Source organism: Monodon monoceros, unplaced genomic scaffold (genome assembly GCF_005190385.1).
Source record: "Monodon monoceros isolate NGI ecotype Baffin Bay Population unplaced genomic scaffold, NGI_Narwhal_1 Super_Scaffold_12, whole genome shotgun sequence".
Taxonomy (NCBI): Eukaryota; Metazoa; Chordata; class Mammalia; order Artiodactyla; family Monodontidae; genus Monodon; species Monodon monoceros.
In genome coordinates, this window is record NW_021703768.1 from 122,672,584 (window position 1) to 122,698,602 (window position 26,019).

Consider the following 26,019-nt stretch of genomic DNA (forward strand, 5'->3'; position numbering starts at 1 on the left):
GCCACAACTACTGAGCCTGTGAGCCACAACTACTGAGCCCATGTGCCACTACTGAAGCCCGCGTGCCCAGAGCCCGTGCTCTGCAACGAGACAAGCCACCGCAATGAGAAGCCCACACACCGTAATGAAGGGTAGCCCCCGCTCGCCGCAACTAGAGAAAGCCCATGCACAGCAACGAAGACCCAACACAGCCAAAAATAAATAAATAAAATAAATATATTTTTAAAAAATTTTTAATAAAATAAGATAAAATATATACACCGTGTGTGTATAAATTAAGGCATATATACCCGACGTAGCTTCAATTTAAGCTGCTGTAATAATTATGAGATAATGAACCCAATATTATTCTTGAAATACTCATTTTCAGTCTTTCTCTCTTAAGTAACATTATTATCCCAACATTTATTTAATGAGGCCAAAATCAAAACCACCCAGAACATCTTAAATGCATAAAGCTACCTTTCCCAGGAGTGTCCAGATGTGCTCACACAAATGAGGACAGAATGGAGCCAAGAGAAGTGTCTGAACTTCAATAAACCGGAACACGAGGTCTCGGTGCATCCCTTCTATGGCCAATTCACGGTACTTATCTTTCGCAGCCTACAAAATTTGGAGTTATTTACCATTTCTCTCCCCCACTTCTTTAAAATAAAATTATAGGAAAAAAAACTCAGTATCTCTATTTTAATGCATTTTTAAGTATTCAGTCTTTTAAAATTCCATAATAAACTTTAGTAAAGGTTTTACTTTATTTTTAACAACCTGAAAATAAATGTGTATCAATCCTTAGGTTAAAAACAATAAATTGTTTAAATTTATACATCTTTGATAATCTTTGCTATTAAGCATTTCTTTTTAAGCACTTCTTAGCCATTTAGGGTTCTTTGGGGGGCGCTGTTTGTTCATGTCCTTTGGTAATTGTTCTTTGGACCATTAGTTATTTTTTTGATGGGCTTGTCAAAATCCTGAAATACAGACTGTAAATAATTTTCCAGTTAACTGTGTATTTTTAAGATGATTTCAGTTATGATTTTCTTATCTATGTTGGCAAATTCATCAGAACTTTTTTGGTTATTCCTTTCTTTTGTTTTTATGATTAGGAAATCTTTTTTCAATTCTAAAATCAAATAAATGTTCACTTAGCCCTGTTTTTCAGAAAAAAAAAACTAAATCAATCCTAACAAAAGGATAATGCAGTTTTATACTGATTCTCAAGAAAATCTGAAAAAGACATTTTGCAATGGACATAAAAGATGAACAATTTAAACTGTGTACTAAGGGTGAATGCTCAGTAGCATGTATTAATAGCATCAAAAAGGCTGTAAATATGACACACTGCTATGCTCAGCACTTATCCTTATTTAATCACATCTCTGAAAACCAAGTTACATAAATCCCAACGGGATATTTTACAAAACTGACTGAGGAAAGCTACATTTTTACTTTAAGCACTTGAACTGCCAAACTTGAGGATATGCTGACACCTTGTGGAAAATCTCAGAAAATGTTTGCTTTCAAACTAATAGCAATTAGTTACAATTATGCCTTTGTTGTTCATCAACTTTAAAATGTTTTCCTGGAAAACGTGTCTAATTTTTAGATTTAACCTCTTTATTAACCCACAGCTCAACTAGGAATAGAATTACTTACATTAAAGAGACATAATACAAAAAGTACCCAAGAAAACTATTTAAAATCACAATGTATTGAATATTTTACAAATTTTCAGTCTCCACTTAAGATGAGTTATAATGCTACAGCAGGAGGAGAAAAAACAAGAAATACATCATATTGACACTGACGTATTTTATAGCTACGAAAAGAATAGCCTACCTGAAACTCAAAAAACCCTGTTTTCAAAGCTTCTTTAAACATCATCTTTTCATAGTTTTGATCTGTTTTTATAATGCCTGCATTCATTTCACTATTGAATAGGAAAAAAAAGGTAATTGAGTTTAAAGGCAAGTACATATATATAGGTATAAAAAACTTCCACACATACTAATAAACATTAAAATGAGAACAATGCATGAAACATTTAAGACTGCTCAACCACAAAACCATCTTTGTATTCCTCAAAACTGACCACTGCAGCCTCACACTGTCTATCCACTCTTGAGTATTGTTGTAACACTACTTGGGGCTCCTGTTTATGACAACACAGTTAACCACATGCTTGTTTAAAAATTCCTTGATGGTCACCCTGATACCAAAACCAGACAAAGATACTACAAAAAAAGAAAATTACAGATTAATATCACTGATGAATATAGATGCAAAATTCCTCAACAAAATACTAGCAAACACAATCCAACAACACATTAAAAGGATCATACACTATGATCAAGTGGGATTTATCCCAGGGATGCAAGGATTCTTCAATATACGCAAATCAATGTGATACACCATATTAACAAACTGAAGAAGAAAAACCATATGATCATGTCAATAGATGCAGAAAAAGCTTTTGACAAAATTCAACACCCGTTTATGACAAAAAAACTCCAGAAAGTGGCCACAGAGGGAACCTACCTCAACATAATAAAGGCCACATATGACAAACCCAGTCAACATCATTCTCAATGGTGAAAAACTGAAAGCATTTCCTCTAAGATCAGGAACAAGAAGACAAGGATGTCCACTCTCACCACTATTATTCAACATAGTTTTGGAAGCCCTAGCCACGGCAATCAGAGAAGAAAAAGAAATAAAAGGAATACAAATTGGAAAAGAAGAAGTAAAACTGTCACTGCTTGCAGATGACATGATACTATACATAGAGAATCCTAAAGATGCCACCAGAAAACTACTAGAGCTAATCAATGAATCTGGTAAAGTTGCAGGATACAAAATTAATGCACAGAAATCTCTTGCATTCCTATACGCTAATGATGAAAAATCAGAAAGAGAAATTAAGGAAACACTCCCATTTACCAGTGCAACAAAAACAATACAATACCTAGGAATAAACCTACCTAGGGAGACAAAAGACCTGTATGCAGAAAACTGTAAGACACTGATGAAAGAAATTAAAGAGGATACCAACTGATGGAGAGATATACCATGTTCTTGAACTGGAAGAATCAATACTGTGAAAATGACTATACTACCCAAAGCAATCTACAGATTCAATGCAATCCCTACCAAATTACCAAAGGCATTTTTTACAGAACTAAAACAAAAAATATTAAAATTTGTATGGAGACACAAAAGGCCCAGAATAGCCAAAGCAGTCTTGAGGGAAATAAACAGAGCTGGAGGAATCAGACTCCCTGACTTCAGACTATACTACAAAGCTACAGTAATCAAGACAATACGGTACTGGCACAAAAACAGAAACATAGATCAATGGAACAAGATAGAAAGCCCAGAGATAAACCCACGCACCTATGGTCAACTAATCTATGACAAAGGAGGCAAGGATATACAATGGAGAAAAGACAGTCTCTTCAATAAGTGGTGTTGGGAAAACTGGACAGCTGCATGTAAAAGAATGAAATTAGAACACTCCCTAACAACGCACACACAAATAAACTCAAAATGCATTAGAGACCTAAATGTAAGACTGGACACTACAAAACTCTTAGAGGAAAACATAGGCAGAACACTCTTTGACATAAATCACAGCAAGATCTTTTCTGATCCACCTCCTAGAGTAATGGAAATAAAAACAAAAATAAACAAATGGGACCTAATGAAACTTCAAAGCTTTTGCACAGCAAAGCAAACCATAAAGAAGACAAAAAGACAACCCTCAGGATGGGAGAAAATATTTGCAAACGAATCAATATACAAAGGATTAATCTCCAAAATATACAAACAGCTCATACAGCTCAATATTAAAAAAACAAACAACCCAATCCAAAAATGGGCAGAAGACCTAAATAGACATTTCTCCAAAGAAGACATACAGATGGCCAAGAAGCACATGAAAAGCTGCTCAACATCACTAATGATTAGAGAAAAGCAAATCAAAAGTACAATGAGGTATCACCTCACACCAGTTAGAATGGGCATCATCAGAAAATCTACAAACAACAAATGCTGGAGAGGGTGTGGAGAAAAGGGAACCGTCTTGCACTGTTGGTGGGAATGTAAATTGATACAGCCACTATGGAGAACAGTATGGAGGTTCCTTAAAAAACTAAAAATAGAATTAGCATATGATCCAGCAATCCCACTACTGGGCATATACCCAAAGAAAACCATAATTCAAAAACACACATGCACCCCAATATGTATTGCAGCACTATTTACAATAGCCAGGTCATGGAAGCAACCTAAATGCCCATCGACAGACGAATGGATAAAGAAGTTGTGGTACATATATACAATGGAATATTACTCAGCCATAAAAAGGAACGAAATTGGGTCATTTGTTGAGACGTGAATGGATCTAGAGACTGTCATACAGAGTGAAGTTAAGTCAGAAAGAGAAAAATAAATATCGTATATTAACACATATATGTGGAGCCTAGAAAAATGGTACAGATGAACCAGTTTGCAGGGCAGAAGTTGAGACACAGATGTAGAGAACAAATGTATGGACACCAAGGAGGAAAGTGGCGGGGATGGGGTGGTGGTGTGCTGACCTGGGAGATTGGGATTGACATGTATACACTGATGTGTATAAAATTGATGACTATTAAGAACCTGCTATATAAAAAAATAAATAAAATAAAATTTAAGAAACAAACAAAAAAATTCCTTGATGGAAACTTTATTAAGAAGCCCAAAATGCAACATGAAAATAGCTTTACTAAGGCTGTAGTCAGGTTTAATTGTTGCATTTTAAACAACTGACATTGTATTAAATATATATTCCTTACACTACCTCAGGCCCTTCATAATTTGGCCTAATATGGCCCCAACTTGTTTGATCTCCTACTTCTGCCCTCCACATACTGTACACTTCAAATAAATACCATACTCTTTCCATGGCTTTCTCCTCTCCTTCAAAAATTAGGTTTACTTTTCAAGAAACCCAGAACTCACATGCCATCTCCTCTAATTTCCCTCTATCCCTACTATTGCACTTATAATTGGTTGGGTAAGTGTTTTTCTCTCCTGCTAGACTACAGTGAAGGATCAAGTCTTATTCATCTTTGTAATACCAGTGCTTCGGATGTTTCTGATACAAAAAGACTGATAAATGTTTTTTGAAGGAAAAATGAAAAGACAATTCTTTTCCTTTAACCTGCTTTTCCTTTAACCATTCCACCCTCCTCTAATGCAAGACAGCATGGTAAAATGGTCATGAGAATGGGCTTTGGAGACAGAAACAAATTCATATCCCAAGTCTGAAATTACCAGCTTTGAGACATTTAATGAAATACTTAATTTTTCTAAGCTTCAATTTCTTTAACTATAAAATAGAGCTAATAATATCTTTATCATATAAAATTGCTAGAAGGCTAAAATCAGATAATGGATGCAAAGTAATTAGCATAGTACCTGGCACAAGTAAGCTTTCAGTGAATAGTAGTTATTATTAACATCTAATTTATTTAATGAGGAAAAAAAAGAAAACTTAAAAATACAGCAGGACTAAGCAACTCTAAAGTACAAAGTGGTTGAGGTCCATAGATTACCTGGCGAAAACTCTATCATTGAAGGTGTTGGCAGGACCACTTCTTAGGCTATCCCAGTTGGCAACCATTTCTTTCACCCATTCCACCCAGGTGTACAGACGGAGAATACCTGCATCTGCCATGGTTTCCACAAAGTTAGCATCTTCAACAGTGTCACCAGCATCAGCTAGAGCCAAGCGCATTCCTGGAAGAAGAAAAAAAAATCAATCGATGATTTAAAAATGAGGTTACTGCATATCAACTACGTATCCAGTTGAGTACACTGCCAAGCCTACATATAAATTAAGAAATAACAAACGCTTTAAAGGACTGCATATATCAACAGCAAAAATAAAGATCACCAAAAGTAGAATCCATAATGATGTTGCTAAAATATTTGAATTTTCTCTATTGATTTGCATACACTTAGCATCAATATGTGTTTCTTCTCAGGCATGTTGAGTTAATGAGATAAAGTGATCTTTAATGAGGCAGAGGGAAAAAATGCTAAACTGGGGAAAGATATCCCTATCAACATCTCAGCCTCATTTATAGGTAGCAAAATATTATTGTATTTTAATGCATTAAGAACACACAGAAGTGGGCTCCCCTGGTGGCGCAGTGGCTGAGAGTCCACCTGCCGATGCAGGGGACACGGGTTCGTGCCCCAGACCAGGAAGATCCCACATGCCGCAGAGCGGCTGGGCCTGTGAGCCATGGCTGCTGAGCCTGCGCGTCCGGAGCCTGTGCTCCGCAACAGGAGAGGCCACAACAGTGAGAGGCCTGCGTACCACACACAAAAAAAAAGAACACACAGAAGTGCCTTATGTGCACAAATACAGATTTTCTTAGTCCTAAAAGCAGATTCTTCCAACTTTCCTACAAACGAAATATGGCTTTTCAACCAAAATCTTCCATTCTAAAATATTGAAAAAATCATCAATAAGAGTCTAAGTAAATTACAGGACATCCTTACAATGGAAGACTATATTGCTGTAAAAGAGTGAGGTAACTCTTGTGTATCAACATGAAGTGATCTCAAATATGAACTAAGTGAAGAAGGCAAATTTCAAAACAGTATGTAGGGTATATGCTACCATCTGCGCCTTAAAGGAGGAGATGAGAATATGTAACATCAAGTTATGTATGCATTAAACATCTTTTACAATACACAAGAAGCTGAACACATTTTTTTAACTTTTTATATTGAAATAATTTTACAGTTACAGAAAAGATGTCAAAGATGAGAATAAACATATACCATTTACCAGACTCTCTTAATGTTAACAGCTTACATAACCAGTTTCAAAAGCAGGAAGTTAACATTAGTATGATACTATTAACTGAACTACAGACTTTATTCAAATTTCACCAGTGCTTCCTCTCATATCCTTCTCTGTTCTAGGATCCAATCCAGAATCCCATCTTGCATTTGACTGTCGTATCTCCTTGGTCTCTTCAAATCTGTGACAGTTTCTCAGTCTGTCCTGGACCTTGACTTCTGATGAACAGTAGTCAGGTATTTAATAGAATTTCTCCCAACTTGGGTTTGTCTGATGTTTTCTCATGATTAAACTGATGTTATGAACCTCTGGCAAGAATATCACAAAAGTGATGCTGTGTGCCTTTCTCAGTGCATCATTATCAGGGAGGTAGGTAATGAGGAAAAAAAAGAAAACTTAAAAATACACCAGGACTAAGCAACTCTAAAGTGCAAACCTTCCTCACTTGGTCAGGTAGACTGCCTGCCAAGTTTCTCCACTGTAAAGTTACTGTTTTTCCCTTTGTGATTAAGAAATATCTTGGGAGAGATACTCTGAGAATATGCAAATAATCTTTTTTTTTTTTTTAACTTTCACCCATTCATTTTGGCAACCACTGATGGATCTTGTCTGTGACAATATTACTATGTTGTTTGTCTAATGGTGATTTTATATTTCACTCGGTCCTTCTACTTTATTACTTGGAATTCTTCTGAAAGGAAGAACAGTCCCTACTCCACTTATTTATTTATTCAATTATTACTATACATTCATATGGATTCATAAATATTTAATTTATTCACTGGGTTATAATTCAATACAATCATTATTTACTTTGTTTCCTAAACTGCTCTAGCGTGGACAATTGGGAGCCCCATCAGGTTGGCTCCTGTGCCCTTTCAAACTGTCTCCATCCTTTTTTAAACATTTCCTTACATTCTGGCATCATAAAATGTTCCATGCTCATCTTGTATGTTCCCTACTCCAGCCCTCAAATCAACCCTTCTCCTAGGAACCCTAGTTCCTTTTATTGGAGAATGGTATTTGGAAACCAAGATCTGAATGCCAGGTGTGTCATTACCCATGGGCTCTCTCAGCAGAAAGAACTAGGAAAATAAATGCATGTATACTAACCCACACATAAATCTATGTTTATTTTTATATCTGTCTGTATGTAAAATAAAACCTGTGAGTTCATACTGATGTTGCCAATTCCAATCCAACACCACAGGGTTCATTCTAGCATTTCCTCTTGACCTATTTATAGCTTCTGACAATGAGCTCTCATCTATAATATATTTATTTGTTAAATCCCAGTAAACCCATAAAAGTTTCAGAATTGCTAATCTACACCTCTTTAAAAGAAAATAACTACAGTATTTCTGCACAGTTCTTTTTGCCTTACTGTGTTCAGTCAAAATACTGTTTTTCTAAGTAACTTAGGTTTGTTCTTCCCCATCCCCTTCAGTGCACTCTCAAACTATAGTAGCCATGATCAGCAAATGATCAGCCATGATGACCAAAGACTGGATTACATAAGAAATGACTGGTTCTTTCAGGTTAGACAGTGCATTTCTTCTCTTGACAAAGTAACAGTTAAATGGAAGAGTAATGAGGCCAGAGAAAACATATTTTTTGAAGAAATGAATGCTTCTAGGTTCAAGTCACTTATATGTATACCAAATATGGAGGAAATACTTTGAAAAAGGTTCCTACATACTTAAGATCTCTACAAACCAACTATTTTTTTTCTTTAAGATTTTTTTTTTTTTGATGTGGACCATTTTTAAAGTCTTTATTGAATTTTTACAATGTTGCTTCTCTTCTATGTTTTGGTTTTTTGGCCGCAAGGCATGTGGGATCTTAGCTCCCCAACCAGGGATCGAACCCACACCCCCTGCATTGGAAGGCGAAGTCCTAACCACTGGACCTCCAGGGAAGTCCCCCTACAAACCAACTCTTTAATCTTAGAAGTAGCATGAAATTAGGAACAAACCAGGTAGCACTTACAGTGAGTTTCCTTTGAAAGAAGACTAATAATCTTAGCTTAAATCTGTTCCTAAACAGATCAGATCAGCAATTCTTATGTTTTAAAAATTAGTTCCTGTACACAGAGAAAACATGAATATTTTAAAGTATTGGTAAAAGCGAAAGAGAAAAGCAATGAAATTGAAACAACAATGCTAACTTGCCTTCTGTAAACTGAGGAGAACTGGACACTATGCAACAGCAATAACAAAAAAGCATACTCACCATCGGCTGAATATTTGTCAAGCGCTTGGGTCAAAGTGAGGAAGTTGCCTGTGGATTTTGACATCTGAAAGAGAAAGTCAATAATCAGGCATTAGTAAGAGTATATATAAATAAAATAAACCAAATCAGCCACATCAAATTAAATGGGTTGGCCACAATCAGATAAAAACCAAAAGGATCAGAAGCATGGAAAGGAAAAGATACCTTATACTAACTTTACAGAGGAGAAAACTGAAGTGACTTGTCTGAGTCACTAATCTAGTCAGTGACAAAGCTAGGACAGCATCTCCAGTCTGATACTCAGTCCACGGCTCTTTCCATTAACCAATACTGTCCCTTAGGAATTGGTTTACACACATGGATGATTCTACTATAACTCTGGAATACTTCAGCTGGTCATAAAGAAGAGCTTTAGGGCTTCCCTGGTGGTGCAGTGGTTAAGAATCCACCTGCCAATGCAGGGGATATAGGTTCGAGCCCTGGTCCAGGAAGATTCCCACATGCCGCAGAGCAACTAAGCCCGTGTGCCACAACTACGGAGCCCGCGCACCTAGAGCCCGTACTCCGCAACAAGAGAAGCCACCGCAATGAGAAGCTTGCGCCTCAACCAAGAGTTGCTGCAACTAGAGAAAGCCCCACTTGCTATAACTAGAGAAAGTCCACGCACAGCAACGAAGACCAAACGCAGCCAAAATAAATAAATGAAAGAGAAATTAAAAAAAAAACAAAACACAGAAGAGCTTTATAGCAATTAGAGTCATTCAGTAATGAATGGACAAGCTCATGAGGTCAAAATTAGGGTTTTAGGGAACCTCCTGTCATTAGGGTCACAACTGGCTACTCAAGCTGTGCTCTGCCTGAAGGCAGCACAACTAAGAAGGAACTGTGCCCAGCCTAGCAATCTTTACTATTTAAAAAATGTTTATGTTTTTGTAACTTTGCTGATACCAAAGAGAGGTGGTCATTCTATCAATTTTCTACTATATGGCAGTAAAATATTTTGTTCTAATAAAATGAGTATAATGTACATATAGCACAATGTGGAGACCAAAGGAAATGTCATGTTATAACAGGATTCCTATTTATATACTCACATATACATACACCCATATACACACATACATATAAATACATATATGGTTCACTTTGACCTACAAAGAACAAATGAGTTTGATAATCAAAAGTCCTTGTTGGAGCTCCCCTGGTGGCACAGTGGTTGAGAGTCTGCCTGCTGATGCAGGAGACATGGGTTTGTGCCCCGGTCCGGGAAGATCCCACATGCCGTGGAGCGGCTGGGTCTGTGAGCCATGGCCGCTGAGCCTGCACGTCCGGAGCCTGTGCTCCGCAACGGGAGAGGCCACAACAGTGAGAGGCCCAAAGTCCTTGTTGATTTAACAAAATCTATAAAATAGCTATTTTTCATCCTAATGTACAGATTACCTTACATGAACTTTTTTATTCCCTTTCAATATTAGGACACTGGTAAAAAATAACATCTCATTTTGCAATTCATATCATCTGCTATGTTTAAATCTATAACTATTTTCATTATGACATACCTATAGCAATGAATATTCTTTTACCATTAATATTCCATCAGATGTAGCAAGATTCACTGGTTGGAACAAATCCAACTTGTTGAAATTGTTATTAATGAGAAATAAATAATATTGTAAGAGAAATAAATAATATTGTAACTTAATTTTTTTTGCTTAGTTGAGGAAGGGTGCCCCTTTCTAATGTACACAAAAGCATCATGGGGCAAACAAGGGCTTGTCAAGAGGTTGGCATAGCTCCTGGTGAGGATATTGAATAATTAGGTGAAGTCTTATGTAGCATAAAAAAAATCATATATTGAATATATTAGTAGTGGTAATGAAAAAGGGAAGTTGCAGTAGTATGGGGAGAGAGATACCATCTGGAAAGAAGCATTAAATGACATTTTAAAATCCTATAAACTCCAAAATTCTATTATTCTAATTTAGTGGCCAGTCACAGTATAAAGCAAAAACCACCAAATTATTTTCTCAACTTAATGAGAAAGATATTGTTGGGTCACAATGCTAGGATCTTTACATTTCCTGTCCCTTTCTCTCTCTCCTCCCGTAAAAATTTGTGTCACCCTTTGCCACTCTAATACAAATGTTATAATAGGGAAGTTTTCCCCATCCCGCCTCTCAATTAATACTATCTACTCCACTCACTCAATTTTAAAATAAACTTCTCATTTACGCTGGTAGTCCTAAACATTTTAAATGGAAGATATTTAACTCTCTGATTTTCACATTCTTTATTTCTTTAAAAAGTACAACATCCTAAATCTGAAAAACTTTTTGTAGCATTTTAACCTTTCAAGAGGCAATGAGCCTTACCTTCTCAGAGTTGAGGAGGAGATGTCCATTTGCTCTCACAGCTACAGGCCATTTATCACTTGACAGGAAAATGTTTAAAGATAGAAAATAAAACTTAAAGATTATGGTTTAGGCTTAAAAATTTGAGGTAAATGCTAAAAGATTCATAAAAGATTGCTAAGGCAAATGTGCAGGGACATTAATTGAGTCCTGTTCATAACAGGAAACCAATGAAAACAAGGAAAGTATCCATTAGTAAAGGACTGGTTATATTGATATAAACTATGGTACAGGAATACAATGAAATACTACGTAACTATTTTTAAAATACAGGCACAGCTATATATATAAAAATAAAAAGATCTTAGAAATATACTATTACAAGGAAAAAACAGACAGAATACTGTCTATAATGTGGCATCTTTGTATAAATTAAAAAATAAACAAGTATAGATATCTGCTGCTGGTATATGCATACATACATTTTCCAGAAGAAATCACAAGAAAGCAGTAGCAGTGATGAGCTTTGGGAAATAGGCTAATATAGGGAAAAGGGTGAAAGTTCACTTTTAACTTTGTACCTTTATGAGCTGTTTGAATTTTCAAACTGTACATATCATTCATTCATTCTAACAATGAGATCATGTAGAGGGTAATGTTAAGAGCAAGAGTTCTGGAGCCAGACTGCTGGGTTCTGCATCCTGGTTCTGCCATTGCTGGGTAACTCTGGGTGAGTCATTTTGAGCTCTCTATGCCTCACGAAGGTTCCTTGTCCGTAAAAACGAGGATATTACAGACCTTCCCCGAAAAGTTGTAGTGAAAATTACACGAGTTACTAAAAGTGATTAGAAGAGTGTCTGACAAAAGCACTTGAAGCTACTACTTATCTTTAATTTTTAAAACCCTAATATATGTCCAAAACTTGATGCAAGGGGATAAATATTCAACTATACTACTAACAAGTACTTCTGAGACACCTGATATCTCCAAAAACACATTTTAACCAATAGAGAAAAATAACTGGATGACAAGAACCACATCGTATTTATTTTATTCCTCTCCTTCAAAATCTCCCTTTTATTCTTGAGAAAGAAAATGTAATCTCATTCTAAATGCAATCTCATCCTAAATACAAAAAGTCCCATGAGATTGCTTTGGTTTTACAAAATAAAATTTGAACAGTGGAAGGGGTTTGTTTCTTCAGCTACTTGAGGACAGGAGGAAAAGGCACAGAGACATGTCTAGATCAAGAGGGAAGATGATAGAAGGATTACTCTTGAGCACATGGTATTAAAAAACGCATCTTTGACCCAGATTCTAGTCAGAACATCACTACTTAATGCTGGAACCTTGGGGCTCTCAGCTCTAAAGGGATGTTTCCTTCCCATTCTAATGTCCTAGGCTCTGTCTGAAATCGCCTTTATTCCAGCATCTTACAGGTCAAATGAGTCATGTAACAGGTCAAGGGAATTACTGACAGAGTACCTGAAATGTGACATGCTTTGGTGGCCCAAGGTAGGTATGAAGATTTCTGGATATAACAGATAGGAGGAGGTGTGCTTTCTCCTTCAGTACATTTAATATAAGAAAAAGAATGTAACTGTTAAATCTAACTATACCCCCCCACAATAACATCTATATATTTGAAGCCACAAGGCACCCTTGTCAATAATCAATAAATTTAGTCTGCATCTTTTTTAGCACTCACCTTTCTTCTGGCCACATAGCCACATGATTATAAAGGAAATATGAAAGATGATTTGGAATAAGATCCTTGCCAGAGGCTCGAAGATCCACAGGATACCAGAACTCAAATTCCTGCTTTAACTGATCTAATTTTTCCTTTGGAATCTGAGTTTTAGGAAATGGAGCCTCCTTGAAGAAAACATAATCCCAAACTTCCTTGGTCATCTGCTGTGGTCTGTATTAAAATAAAAGAAACAAACAAACAACAACAACAATATATATATATATAATTTCTTTGAAAGAATCAGCATTCTAATCCAACCATGAAGTAGAAAATACTTTCTTAATGTTTTACAGTAACAAATGAGGACAACAGACTCCCATAAGAATGAAGAATGGATAACAGAGAAGGGGCTATTTATTACTTTCTTTCTCAGTTCAATGCAAAAAAAGCAAAAACATCATGACAAAATTCCACTAAATGAATTCTTATAAAAACAAATTATTAGAAAGAATTTTCTGGCTTCCCTGGTGGCGCAGTGGTTAAGAGTCCGCCTGCCAAAGCAGGGGACACGGGTTTGAGCCCTGGTCCAGGAAGATCCCACGTGCCACAGAACAACTAAGCCCGTGAGCCACAACTACTGAACCTGTGCTCTAGAGCCCGTGAGCCACAACTACTGAAGCCCGTGCGCCTAGAGCCCATGCTCCACAAAAAGAGAAGCCACCGCAATGAGAAGCCTGCGCAATGCAATGAAGAGCAGCTCCCGCTCACCACAACTAGAGAAAGCCCAAGTGCAGCAACAAAGACCCAACACAGCCAAAAATAAATAAAAATAAAATAAATTTTTTAAAAAAAAGAAAGAATTTTCAATACATAAATCAAAAGATCACCTCATGCTAACAAATTACATTCCTTCCCCTTATCCATTTACCAACCTGATGCCCAGTGGAGACTCTGTCTGTCCACGCAAGTTACCTCCCTGCAACAGATGTGCAACTGTGTAAAATGCCATGTAAATAGTGGAGTCAGAAAGTGATTCAATCAGCCACTGCTCATCCCACGGCAGACGAGTACCTGTGAGATAAAAAGAAGATAATTAATGCATGAGGAACCTAAGAGACACTTCATCTACAAAATTCACATTTTTAAGAGCAGGTCTATAGCACTGACAAAGCTACTTATTTAGGTTCTTAAATTTACTTGAATAATTAATATAAATAAACCAGTAAATTAAAAAAACAAAATGGTTGAAGCACTAGAAACTTTCTATTAAAAAAAAACTGCATCATAAAACCTATATGGGGGCTTCCCTGGTGGCACAGTGGTTGAGAGTCCGCCTGCCGATGCAGGGGACACAGGTTCGTGCCCTGGTCTGGGAAGATCCCACATGCCGCGGAGCGGCTGGGCCCGTGAGCCGTGGCCGCTGAGCCTGCGAGTCCGGAGCCTGTGCTCCACAACGGGAGAGGCCACAATAGTGAGAGGCCCGCGTACCGCAGAAAAAAAAAAAAAAAAAAAAAAAAGCTACATGGGCATTAGATACTTCTACCACCAGGTAGATGGTAAGGGACCACATCCTAGTTTCCTTCACCCTCTAACCAAAACCTCTCACTTCCAATTCAGAAACACACTGGAAGACAAGAAAAAAAGGTGAAGTTTTAATTTGCTGTGTAACTGGCAAAGTCATTCAAACAGAAAATTTTGAAGTTTGCTTACCTAAGCCGTAAGTTCTTGAGCAAGCATGCTCTTGCAGCCAATCTAAGGTAGCTTCAAAATTCCTCCTGGTCTCCTCACAGAACCTGGAGAGAGTAGAAGATAAAGTATCTCTCTTCACCTTCATTGTCTTCCATGTTTCTCATCTCCTTCCCTATCACTTTCTCCCATCTTACGTTTCCAGGTTCTTCAAGCACTGGGATGTCTGTTTTTTCCAGTTCTCTTCTCCATAATCCAAGTACCTGGGGGTGGACGAATTGATTAAAAAAAAGAAATCAAGGATAAGCAAAGTGACAGGAGGAAATTTCTTCTTGCTATAAGAAAAACTAACCACTGGTCACACAGGGCCACGACGCATTCATCTGAAGACCTGGACATAACTTGTTTCTCTGGTTCCATGTAAATATATGCATCTCCCTAAACGAAAGTAAATAAAAACATATCAGATATTATGTCAAGGCAATCTCTACTCCTCAAGGAAAAGAAAAGTAACATTTTAGAAAAAAAAAAATGCTCTACCACCCATAACCAAAACCCCAGGTTTTCATTATGTCTTCCCTCTTCCCAGGGTAGAAGTTATCTGCTTTTCTTTCTGTATAACACTTGCTTCTGAAAAGGCATGCACCTTCATCAAATGGATCACCTTCTCTAGGTACAGCTTAATCCTTTTCAGAGTGAAAGATGTTTAACAGTTTCTAATGCTATGGTTTGAAGGTTAGGCTGCCTATGGCAGCCTTTTATTCTTGTTAAAATATAAAGAGGAGGATATGGGGAGGGGAAAGGGTGAGCTGTGACAAAGCGAGAGAGAGGCATGGACATATATACACTACCAAACGTAAGGTAGACAGCTAGTGGGAAGCAGCCACATAGCACAGGGAGGTCAGCTCGGTACTTTGTGACCGCCTGGAGGGGTGGGAAGGGAGGGTGGGAGGGATGGAGATGCAAGAGATATGGGAACATATGTATATGTATAACTGATTCACTTTGTTATAAAGCAGAAACTATCATACCATTGTCAAGCAATTATACCCCAATAAAGATGTTAAAAATATATATATATATAAAGAAAATAGATGCACAGAACCACTGCCTTTAAAAAAAAAGAGATGCACGAAAATTAAACACAGAAAATACTTTTACTAAAGATTTATAGCATCATGAAAAATTCCCACTAGAAAACTGACCGTAAATTTTACTTTTAGAAAAAAATGCAAATATCTTTTAATGTATTATAATCCCAAACTTATTAAGCTAGTATAATTTTTAAAAATAAAATTCAGCATTATTATTCAAAAAATGATTCATTGCTCTGTGTTCTTAATGCAAGTTCTTCACACTGAACTTAAATAGGTAGGACTTTGGTTTAAAGATGGTAAATTAAAAACAATTAACTCTGCTCCCTCTCAAAATTCTAACAAAATAACAAAGAGGCTTTTTTTGTCTTAATGGTATGAAGCTACAAAGACAACAAGAATGGGAGAAGAAATAATATCAACCAAATTTTGGAAACTAAAAAGCAGAATGAGTGACAAGTGTATTAGCAGATCAAAGGAAGCTAGCTGAATCCTAAGCCGACAGAAGAGAAGGCTGAAAAGCAATTCAGTTTGCATTACAGAACCTCCAAAAAGACTCAGGATTTGTGGCACAAGATAGTTCTGGAAGAGGAGGTAACATGAGACTGGAAACAGGGGGACTAACTGAAGTCTTTTCAAGAAATTAGAACCCCAGACACCCTAATCCCACACCATGCAGACAGGCAACTGCCCCTTCCTATGCCAGCAGAACAGTGAAGGTTTACTCTCTGGAGAGGACAAAAGAGAGTCAACCAGAGGACGAAGTTGAGGGTATGGGTATCATAGTGAAAAAGAGGGATTAAGTGAAAGTCAGCACACTGGGTGTTGGAACCCAACCTAGTAATCTTCCACCATTTAGCTCCCAGAATGCTCAGTTAGTTTAGACCCTTTAAACCAGAAACTGAAGAATCTTCTGAGGGGAATCTAACAAACCAAGAAGTCCTAATTAACATCAAGGCTAACATCAGGGTCTCCCTAAGGTCCAAATGGACCTTCCAGATCTCTCCCAGTGAAGCCCAGAGACCAGCCCTACCCATATCCAAAAAGGTTCCAAGCATCTTTTTGTACCCACTCTTAAATATCAATAGTCTTCCTCAGATTAATAAGAGATTAAAGTTTCATACCCCTGAAACAAGAATAGCGGCATCCTATAAAAAAAGGATCAGATAACAAGAATAAGCTCTTAAACTGGCTCTGAGTTGGTAAATGCTGAAGCTGGGTAAAAGGTACACAAGAATTCATTATACTACTCCATTTTTTCATAAATTTGAAATTTTCCACACAAAGAAAAAAATTTTAATGAATTCTTAGAAACATTTATTTATACACACACACACACAAGCACACAAGTAGCAGACATAAAAAACACAGAAGGGCTTCCCTGGTGGCACAGTGGTTGAGAGTCCGCCTATCGATGCAGGGGACACGGGTTTGTGCCCCGGTCCAGGAAGATCCCACATGCCGCGGAGTGGCTGGGCCCGTGAGCCATGGCCGCTGAGCCTGCGCGTCCGGAGCCTGTGCTCCGCAATGGGAGAGGCCACAACAGTGAGAGGCCCGCGTACCGCAAAAAAAAAAAAAAACAGTAAACGAACGAACAAAAACTCATAGGAAGAAAAAGGTGAGGGACTCCCCCAGATAGAAGAGCAAAAGAACTTTCAGAGTCTAAGAGATCCAATATCTGAATAATAAGAATTCAGAGAGCAAAAATAAAGAATGGAAAGGGATAAAATAATTAAACAAAAAAGTCAAGAAATTTTCCCAAAATTGGAGAACATAAGTTTCCAGATTGAAGGAGCCCAGCATACAGCCAGAAGAATGAATGAAAACTGACCTACACCAAAATAAATCTTCATGAAATTTCAAAATACTGGAAGAAAAGAGAAGATTCTATAAGCTTTGGCATGGTGGGGGGCAGTGCAGGGAACAGTGGAGACACAGGTCACTTATAAAAGATCCATTATTACCAGAATGGTTTTGGACTTCTCAACAGCATCACTGAACCAGAACACCATGGGTAATGGCCTTCAAATTTTTAAGGGAAAATTATTTCCAACCCAGAATCCTACACTCAGGCATTCAAGTATGAGGACAGAATAAAGATACTTCAGACATGGAAGCTCACAAAAATTTACCTTCCAGGCACTGTTTTTCAGGAACACTACTAGAGGCAGAGCATCACCAAAACAAGAAAGTAAATAAGAAAGAAGAAGCCATGGGAGCAAGGAAACAGCAGATCCAACTCAAGAGAAGCAAAGGAAATCCTAAGTAATGGTGGAGGAACATCCCAGATGACATCTGTGCACACCTACAGTAAGCAAACGGTGTGGATAATTACAACACGCCAGAAGGCTCTAGGAGAACTTTCTAAGATGTAAACAACAGCATACTCATGTGTTTGAAGGTACTGAGAGGAGAAATAAACAGTTGGGACAGAGTTTGGGGATGAAGTATTGATAACTGTATTTAAAAGTAAGAAAAGTGGGGGGAAAAAAGGGCAGTTATTAACTCTAGGGAAAACCAAAAGCTAGGGAAGAGAAGTTCTCATTGTATACTACATTATGGATCAGCCATGTCTCAAAAACGTACACACTGACTACTGCTCTAACATAAATTATAACATACCTATACTAGGAAGATGGGGGGTGGAGAAGTGTATACAAATGCGAGGTTAGAGAGGAAGCCACAGGTTGGAGAAGAGTTAAATCTTGATCTTCCACAGTAGGAAGTCTATGGCTGATGGCTAAAATTGAAAAATTTTTAAATTACACTACAAGTATTTAGATTAGAGATCTATAAGAGAGGCAGAGGTCAATACTAAAAGAAATAACTAAAAGAGATGCAAGTAAGCCTGTCCAAGGAAGAGAAATTTAAGAGAATGTGGAAGGATGCAGAGGAAATTGCTGCTTTTTTTATTTTAATAAGACTTACAGATCATTGTCTCTCTGTATTATGGGTATACACAACTGTCAAAGATAAAAATTCAATTTCAAAAGTTAAGTAACTCAACAGAAAAAAGTTACAACAAAAATGAAGAGGGGAAAAAGGATTAAAGTATAAAGTACTACATAAAGAACTATCAACTACCAGTACCTCGAATAGTTACTGCCAAGAAGCATCACTAAAATTCTCTGTGCGTGATTTGTACATGCCAACTTTAGAACACTATATTCATCAACATTACAGGTGGGATGTTCAAGTTAAATGAATTGCTAAATAGGTCTCCAGTTTTATGTATAAATAAAATTATATCTTTAATATAGCTCCAGGTTCTACTACAGAACTCACTGCTAAGTAACACTGTAAAGTCTATTAACTGAAAGCTCTTCTCCTAACACAGCCTTCAGAGGATAGCCTATTACATACAGTGTCAATCATCTTGTTTTTAATAGTCTTCTTTACATCTTGGACCTTCTGTCCCTTAAATCCATCCACCAACATTACCTAAAAGGATGAGAAGTAGGGAAAAAGCACATACAATTAAAATTTGCTTTGGGTGCCCCCCCTAGAACTTTCCCTAACTAAATTTACTTGCACACACAACCAAGATATTTTTAGTGCGAAATTTATCACATTTAGAACCATAAATTTTTATTTTGGCACAGCTTGGACAGCTAATATTTACAACACACTTGTTTTTCTTTCAGTATAACTAGGATAAGTATTATGAACACGATTAGAAAGAAATGCTCACTTCCTTCCCACTTCTCAGGTTTCCATGTGAAGAGAATTCCTCTACCCTAACTCACATCATTCCTGAAGGCTTTAGGAGAAGGAACTGAGCAAATGCAGCTCGGCCCCACTTAGGTTTCTCTTTACAACTCTGCTTGTTGCCAGGAAGCATTCTCCTTTGCTTGCCCATGTGATAAACTTGGCTCTTAGAGGAAGGCCTACTGTTTTTCAACTCTGCCTTTTACGTAGCGGGGAGACTTAATTCTAGGGCAAAGTAATGACTTGCCCATTGCTGTCACAGAGCAAAGCCACAATCCCCTTCCAGCTGTTACTCTGACCTCCATCTATCTGACTCCTGTTGACTCTCTCAAATACTTTTTTTTTTTTTTTTTTGCCATTGGGCCCTCAGCAATGAGAGTGCAGAGTCCTAACCACTGGACCACCAGGACATTCTTAATAGTTTCTATCTTAAGTGGAAAAGACACATGTTCTTTTTTCTGCCCCAGTTCTCTAACGTACCAAGATGCTTCATATCTACTTAATTCATCATTATGAAATTATAGTTATAGATCATTATGGCACAGGGGTTAAAAGCACAAATCTTGGAGCCAAGATGCCTAGTTTGAGTCCCAGTTCTGCCTCTGCCTGGCTATCTGGCTGATCTTAGGTAAATTACTTAATCTCTTAGTGCCTCAATTTCCTCACCTATAAATTGGGAATAAGTGCCACTTCACAAGGTTATTTTGAGATATAAGTAAGTTAATATATAAATGCTCTATAAGTGTTGGCTTTTACTGTCATCCAAAACGTGTAAGTTACTTTTAAAAAGGACATACAACCAATTCTTGGTTATCCAGAGAGATGAAAGGTAAAAATAAAGAACATTCTCACTTACAGCCTTAAAAATCTTCATTTCAACCTCAAGTCACTAGCAACTTGACTTGAGTTTTTACTTTCTCTAGCCTCATCTTCTTTCCATGGAAATGTAAGCCATGTTAACATATGCACAATTGAGGAGAAAAGAGAGGTTCACAACTTGTCTGTTGTGCTAACATGGCATGGAATAGGCATTAACAAGTAAATTAATGAACTGAATGAAACTGCTTATTTAAAATATGAACTCCACAATTAAGAGAGCAAAAGAAGGGACCAGGTATGGTCCATGCAATAAACTTTTGGAATTTATTGTAAAATTATATGAACTAACTTTATCTTCTCAAGAAATTCACTCAGAGATTAGAGGGCACAAAAATGGAATTTCCGTAAATACTATTGGACCAAAATACATTTAAAAAATAAATTTGGAAATAGAAGAACACAATCTTATAGTAATCCTTTCTCAAAACAGGACAGAGCTTAAACAATATTGAATTTTTCTATAGTTTTTTTCTAAACCACTAAGAAGAAAATCACAGAGCATGGAGTAAGTAAATCAAATAAAAATGATAACAAAATTATTACTTACACCATCATAAAAGCCTCTTAGGTATAATTTCTCCTTTGCTTCTGCAAGTTTTTCTCGGTCATTCTGGCTCTGAACTTTCAACTCATCACACATGGTTACAGCAGAAAGCTGTCCAAAACCTGGAATTTCAATGACTGGCACCTGCAAAAAAGAGCAATGTCAGAACTTATTCACATTGAATAAACACAAAAACAGCCCTAAAGGCATAGTCCTTTTGCCTCTACTGTCCAATGAAGTCACTTCAGATCTTATATATCACTAAGGCAGTGTCACACATTAGGGACTAACATCCAGGTGTGAATGTGTCTTCCTACTCTCCATAGGAACCCCCCGAATTCTCTGCACCAACCCCCGCACTGTCCCTCCCTCACTACATACACAACTTCCCCAGCTCTCAACCCCACACTGGCACATAATTAACTAAATAATGTTGAAACTAGCAAAACGCTGTAAACAACTAAATTTATGGATGGTCTTATTTCTGGTTTATATTAAGTCTTCTGGATTCTTCATGAAATTATTCACTAGTAATTTAATTTTTTTTTTCTTCTGCAGATACTAATATGAAAACATAAACATTCATGAGTAATATGGCAAAATTTTGTCTTTAGAAGCCTGGAAATTGGCTACACTAGAAAATAAGCTACTATAAAATTGGTAATGCTAAAAGGCTATTTGTTTCAGAATTACAGGTGCCAGGTGCTAAGAAAATGCCTATTGCTGGTTTTTCTTTTGCTCTTATCCACCACAGCAGGTATCATGTTAAAGCAAACAAACTCTTAAACTCCCTCTTATTTCATACTCTACCAATTATGTAATTCTGTGACAAGTAAAGTGCTAGCTGCTCTTTGTTCTCTAATAAAGAAATGGATATTAATATTCTGAACCATCTATGTACTCACAGGCTCAAATGGCAAGACCATGTCATCTCTAATTCCATATTTTGCTCGTAAAGCCTACAAAAAAATTGGAAGTTAATATTAATGATCAATAGTTCACTGGTGCAATAAGTCCCCTACATACGAACGAGTTCCGTTCCCAGAGCACATTCATAAGTCCAATTTGTTCATAAGTCCAATTTGCTCGTAAGTCCAACAAAGTTACCCTAGGTACCCAACTAACACAATCAGCTATATAGTACTGTACTGTAACAGGTTTATAATACTTTTCACACAAATAATACATACAAGACGAACAAACACAAAAAATAAAGAAAATATTTTTAATCTTACAGTACAGTACCTTGAAAAGTATATTACAATAGTACTGTACAACAGCTGGCATACAGGGGCTGGCATCAAGTGAACAGGCAAGAAGAGTTACTGACTGGAGGAGGGACAGGAGGTGGGAGATGGTAGAGCTGAAGGATCATCAGCAACAGGACACGGAAGGCAAGCTGCAAGTTCACTCATGCCTAACATGGATGGCACAGGTTCTGGTTCCTTGTTGGAACCAGATGCACATTCGCAGCTTTCAAAGTTCACAACCTGAAGGTTCATATGTAGGGGACTTACTGTATAATCATTAAGAGAAGCACCCTCCAAACATTTTAAAACTATTTTTGTTCTTCCCTCCACAGAAAGCAATTTTTTAATTTTACAAAATATCTCAAGAAAGGACATATGATTTTAAAAAACTAAACAGTTTAAGTTAGAGTGAATGACTTAAATGATGAAACTGTACAGCCAAAAGCAAAAATGCACACACACACACAAACACATACACACACACACCACTTAAAATGAGGTTCATATTCCAGGTTGCAATGAAAATGTGAATATCAGAAAATTTTTCTCAAACCTTTTTTCAAAAGTTTTACGAAATCCATCACATCAGCAGGTTAAAAAAGAATAATCACACAATCGTATCAACAGATGAAAAAAAGTATTTGGCCAAATCCAATACCTATTCAAGATAAAAACTCTCGGTAAACTAGAATAGAAGCAGATTTTCTCAACTTGGTAAAGACTATGTATAAAAAACCTACAGCTAGGGAATTCCCTGGCGGTCCAATGGTTAGGACTCCGCGCTTTCAATGCCAGGGGGCAGGGTTCAATCCCTGGTCGGGGAACTAAGATCCCACAAGCCACGCAGCGTGGCCAAAGAAAAAAACAAACAAACAAAAAATAAATCAACCTACAGCTAAAATCATACTTGATGATTTTCAAAAAATTCAAAGCTTTCCCACTAAGATCAGACACAATACATATCCTCTCTCACTACTCCTTTTCAACATCATACTGAATGCTCTTGGCAATTAAGTAAGGCAAGAAAAGAAAAGGTATACAGACTGCGAAGGAAGACAAAACTGTCACTGTTTGCAGATAGCATGATCATCTATGTAGAACATCCAAAAGAATCAACAAAAAAAAGTCCTAGAACTAACAGGCAATTATAGAAAGGTTGCAGGATACACGGCTAAAACACAAAATTCAATGGTGTTCCTATATACCAACAATTAACAAGTGGAACTTGAAATTAAAAACACAATACCATTTACATTAGTAACCCCCCAAATTAAATACAGTTGCCCCTTCAACAACATGGGGGTTAGTGGTGCCAGCTACCCCAAGCAGTCAAAAATCTGCATATATCTTTACAGTCAGACCACTGTATCCGTGGTTCCACATCTGCAAATTCAATCAACAACAGATCACCTGGTACTGTAGTACATATTTATTGAAAAAAGACTTATAAATGGACCTGCCCAGTTCAAACCTGTGTTGTTCAATTGCACTTAGGTACAAAACTAACAATGTAAATGTAAGATATGAGGAAAACTACAAAACTCTGATGAACAGCATCAAAGAAGAACTGAATAAATGGAGAGATTCCATGTTCAAGGATTAGAAGACATAATGTTGTCAAGATGTCAGTTCTTTTCAGCTTAACCAACAGATTCAATACACTCTCAATCAAAATTCTAGCCAGTTACTTTATGGATATCAACAAACTGATTCCAAAGTTTACGTGGAGAGGAATAAGCCCCAGGATAGCCAACTCAATATAAAAGAAGAATAAAGTTAGAAGACTGACACTGTCTGACTTCAAGACTTACTTATAGTAAAGTTATAATAACCAAGATAGTGTGGTGCTGGCAAAAGAACAGACAGATAGATCAATGGAACATAACAGAGAGCCCAGAAAGAGACCCTCATAAATACAGTCAACTGATCTTTGACAAAGGAGCAAAGGCAATACAATGGAGCAAAGACAGTCTCTTCAACAAATGTTACTGGAACAACTGGACATCCACAAGCAAAAAAATGAATTTAGACACAGACCTGACACTCAACACAAAAATTAACTCAAAACAGATCATGGACCTAGATGTAAAACACAAAACTATAAAACTCCTAGAAGATAACAAAGGAAAAAACCTAAATGTCCACGCATATGGTGATGCCTTTTTAGATACAACACCAAAGACATAATCTATGAAAGAAATCATTGATAAGCTGGACTTCATTACAATTAAAAAGTTCTTCTCTGCAAAAGACAACATCAAGAAAATTGAAAGACAAACCACACACTGAGGAAAAATATTTTCAAAAAACACATCTGATAAAGGACTCTTAAATATACAAAGAACTCTTAAAACTCAACAATAAGAAAACAAACAACCTGATTTAAAAAATAAGGCTTCCGGGAGCAGGCTCTGGGGAAGGGGTGGCAGGCACCATGTTGGGCCCTGAAGGTGGTGAGGAGAAGCCCCTGAAGCACGCCAAGAAGCAAGCCAAGGAGACAGACAAGGAAGATAAGGCATTCAAGCAGAAACAGAAGGAGGAGCAGAAGAAACTCAAGGAGCTAAAAGCGAAGGCCACAGGGAAAGGCCCCCCTGGCCACAGGTGTTATTAAAAAATCTGGCAAAAAGTAAGCTGTTCCTTGTGTTTGAGGCAATGATGATCCTAATTCCATTCCTGTTTAAACATCTGGACTCCCTGCCATAGTATCTGTTGCCACTTATAGCTAGAATGAAGTGTTGTCTTGGAACCCATTGTACATTTAAGAACAAACTTTTGTTAAAAAAAAATCATACAGTGGCTCATCTTGTCTTTAGTTCTTCTCAGCCATTTCTACTTTAGCTATGAGACCTGCATAAACCCAGCCCAGAAGCCTGCCAAAATGTGTTCTTAAGTCTTGGTTCTATCCTGAATTCTGTACCACCTGTAATTAAAACAACTCATTTGAAAAAAATAAATAAATAAGCCAAAGACCTTAACAGACAAATCTCACCAAAGAAGATACACAGATGGCAAACAAGCATATGAAGAAACACTCCACAACATCTGCCATCAAGAAAATGCAAAATAAAACAATGAGATATGACTACACACCAATTACAATGGCCAAAATCTGGAAAACTGACAATACCAAATGCTGACAAGGATGTGGAACAACAGGAACTCTCATACATTGCTGGTAAGAATGCAAAATGGTACAGCCACTTTGGAAGACAGTTTGGTGGTTTCTTACAAAATTACACATACTTTTACCATATGATACAGCAATCGCACTCCTTGGTATTTACACAAAAGAGTTCTCTATACAATATCCTGCACACGGATGTTTACAGCAGCTTTACTCATAACCGCCAACACTTGTTAGCAACCAAGATGTTCTTCATCAGAGGAATGAATAAATGTACATCCAGACAACAGAATATTATTAGTGCTAAAAAGAAATATGCTATCAAGCTATGAAAAGACATGAGAAACCTTAAATACATATTGCTAATTGAAAGAAAATCTAAGAAGGCTACATACTGTATGATTCCAACTATATGACTTTCTGGAAAGGTAAAACTATGGTGACAATTAAAAAGATCAGTGGGGGGCTTCCCTGGTGGCACAGTGGTTGAGAGTCCACCTGCCAACGCAGGGGACACGGGTTCGTGCCTCAGTCCGGAAGGATTCCACATGCCGCGGAGCGGCTGGGCCCGTGAGCCATGGCCGCTGAGCCTGTGCATCCGGAGC

The 26,019-nt window shown here is 37.2% G+C and overlaps 1 protein-coding gene across 1 annotated transcript in view; it reads right to left on the reverse strand.

Annotated features, from left to right (window-relative positions):
- LARS (leucyl-tRNA synthetase) overlaps positions 1–26,019 on the reverse strand; it is a 67,765-nt gene that overhangs the window by 16,347 nt on the left and 25,399 nt on the right. Inside the window, exons 13-25 of the mRNA XM_029216905.1 lie at positions 21,946–21,999; positions 21,044–21,184; positions 19,273–19,350; positions 15,168–15,253; positions 15,013–15,078; positions 14,840–14,922; positions 14,062–14,200; positions 13,148–13,360; positions 11,461–11,518; positions 9,089–9,152; positions 5,595–5,778; positions 1,837–1,927; positions 463–603 (exon numbers count right to left, since the gene is read on the reverse strand). Of these exons, the coding sequence (XP_029072738.1) occupies positions 463–603; positions 1,837–1,927; positions 5,595–5,778; positions 9,089–9,152; positions 11,461–11,518; positions 13,148–13,360; positions 14,062–14,200; positions 14,840–14,922; positions 15,013–15,078; positions 15,168–15,253; positions 19,273–19,350; positions 21,044–21,184; positions 21,946–21,999 (1,398 nt within the window). The remainder of the gene's footprint in view (positions 1–462; positions 604–1,836; positions 1,928–5,594; positions 5,779–9,088; positions 9,153–11,460; positions 11,519–13,147; positions 13,361–14,061; positions 14,201–14,839; positions 14,923–15,012; positions 15,079–15,167; positions 15,254–19,272; positions 19,351–21,043; positions 21,185–21,945; positions 22,000–26,019) is intronic.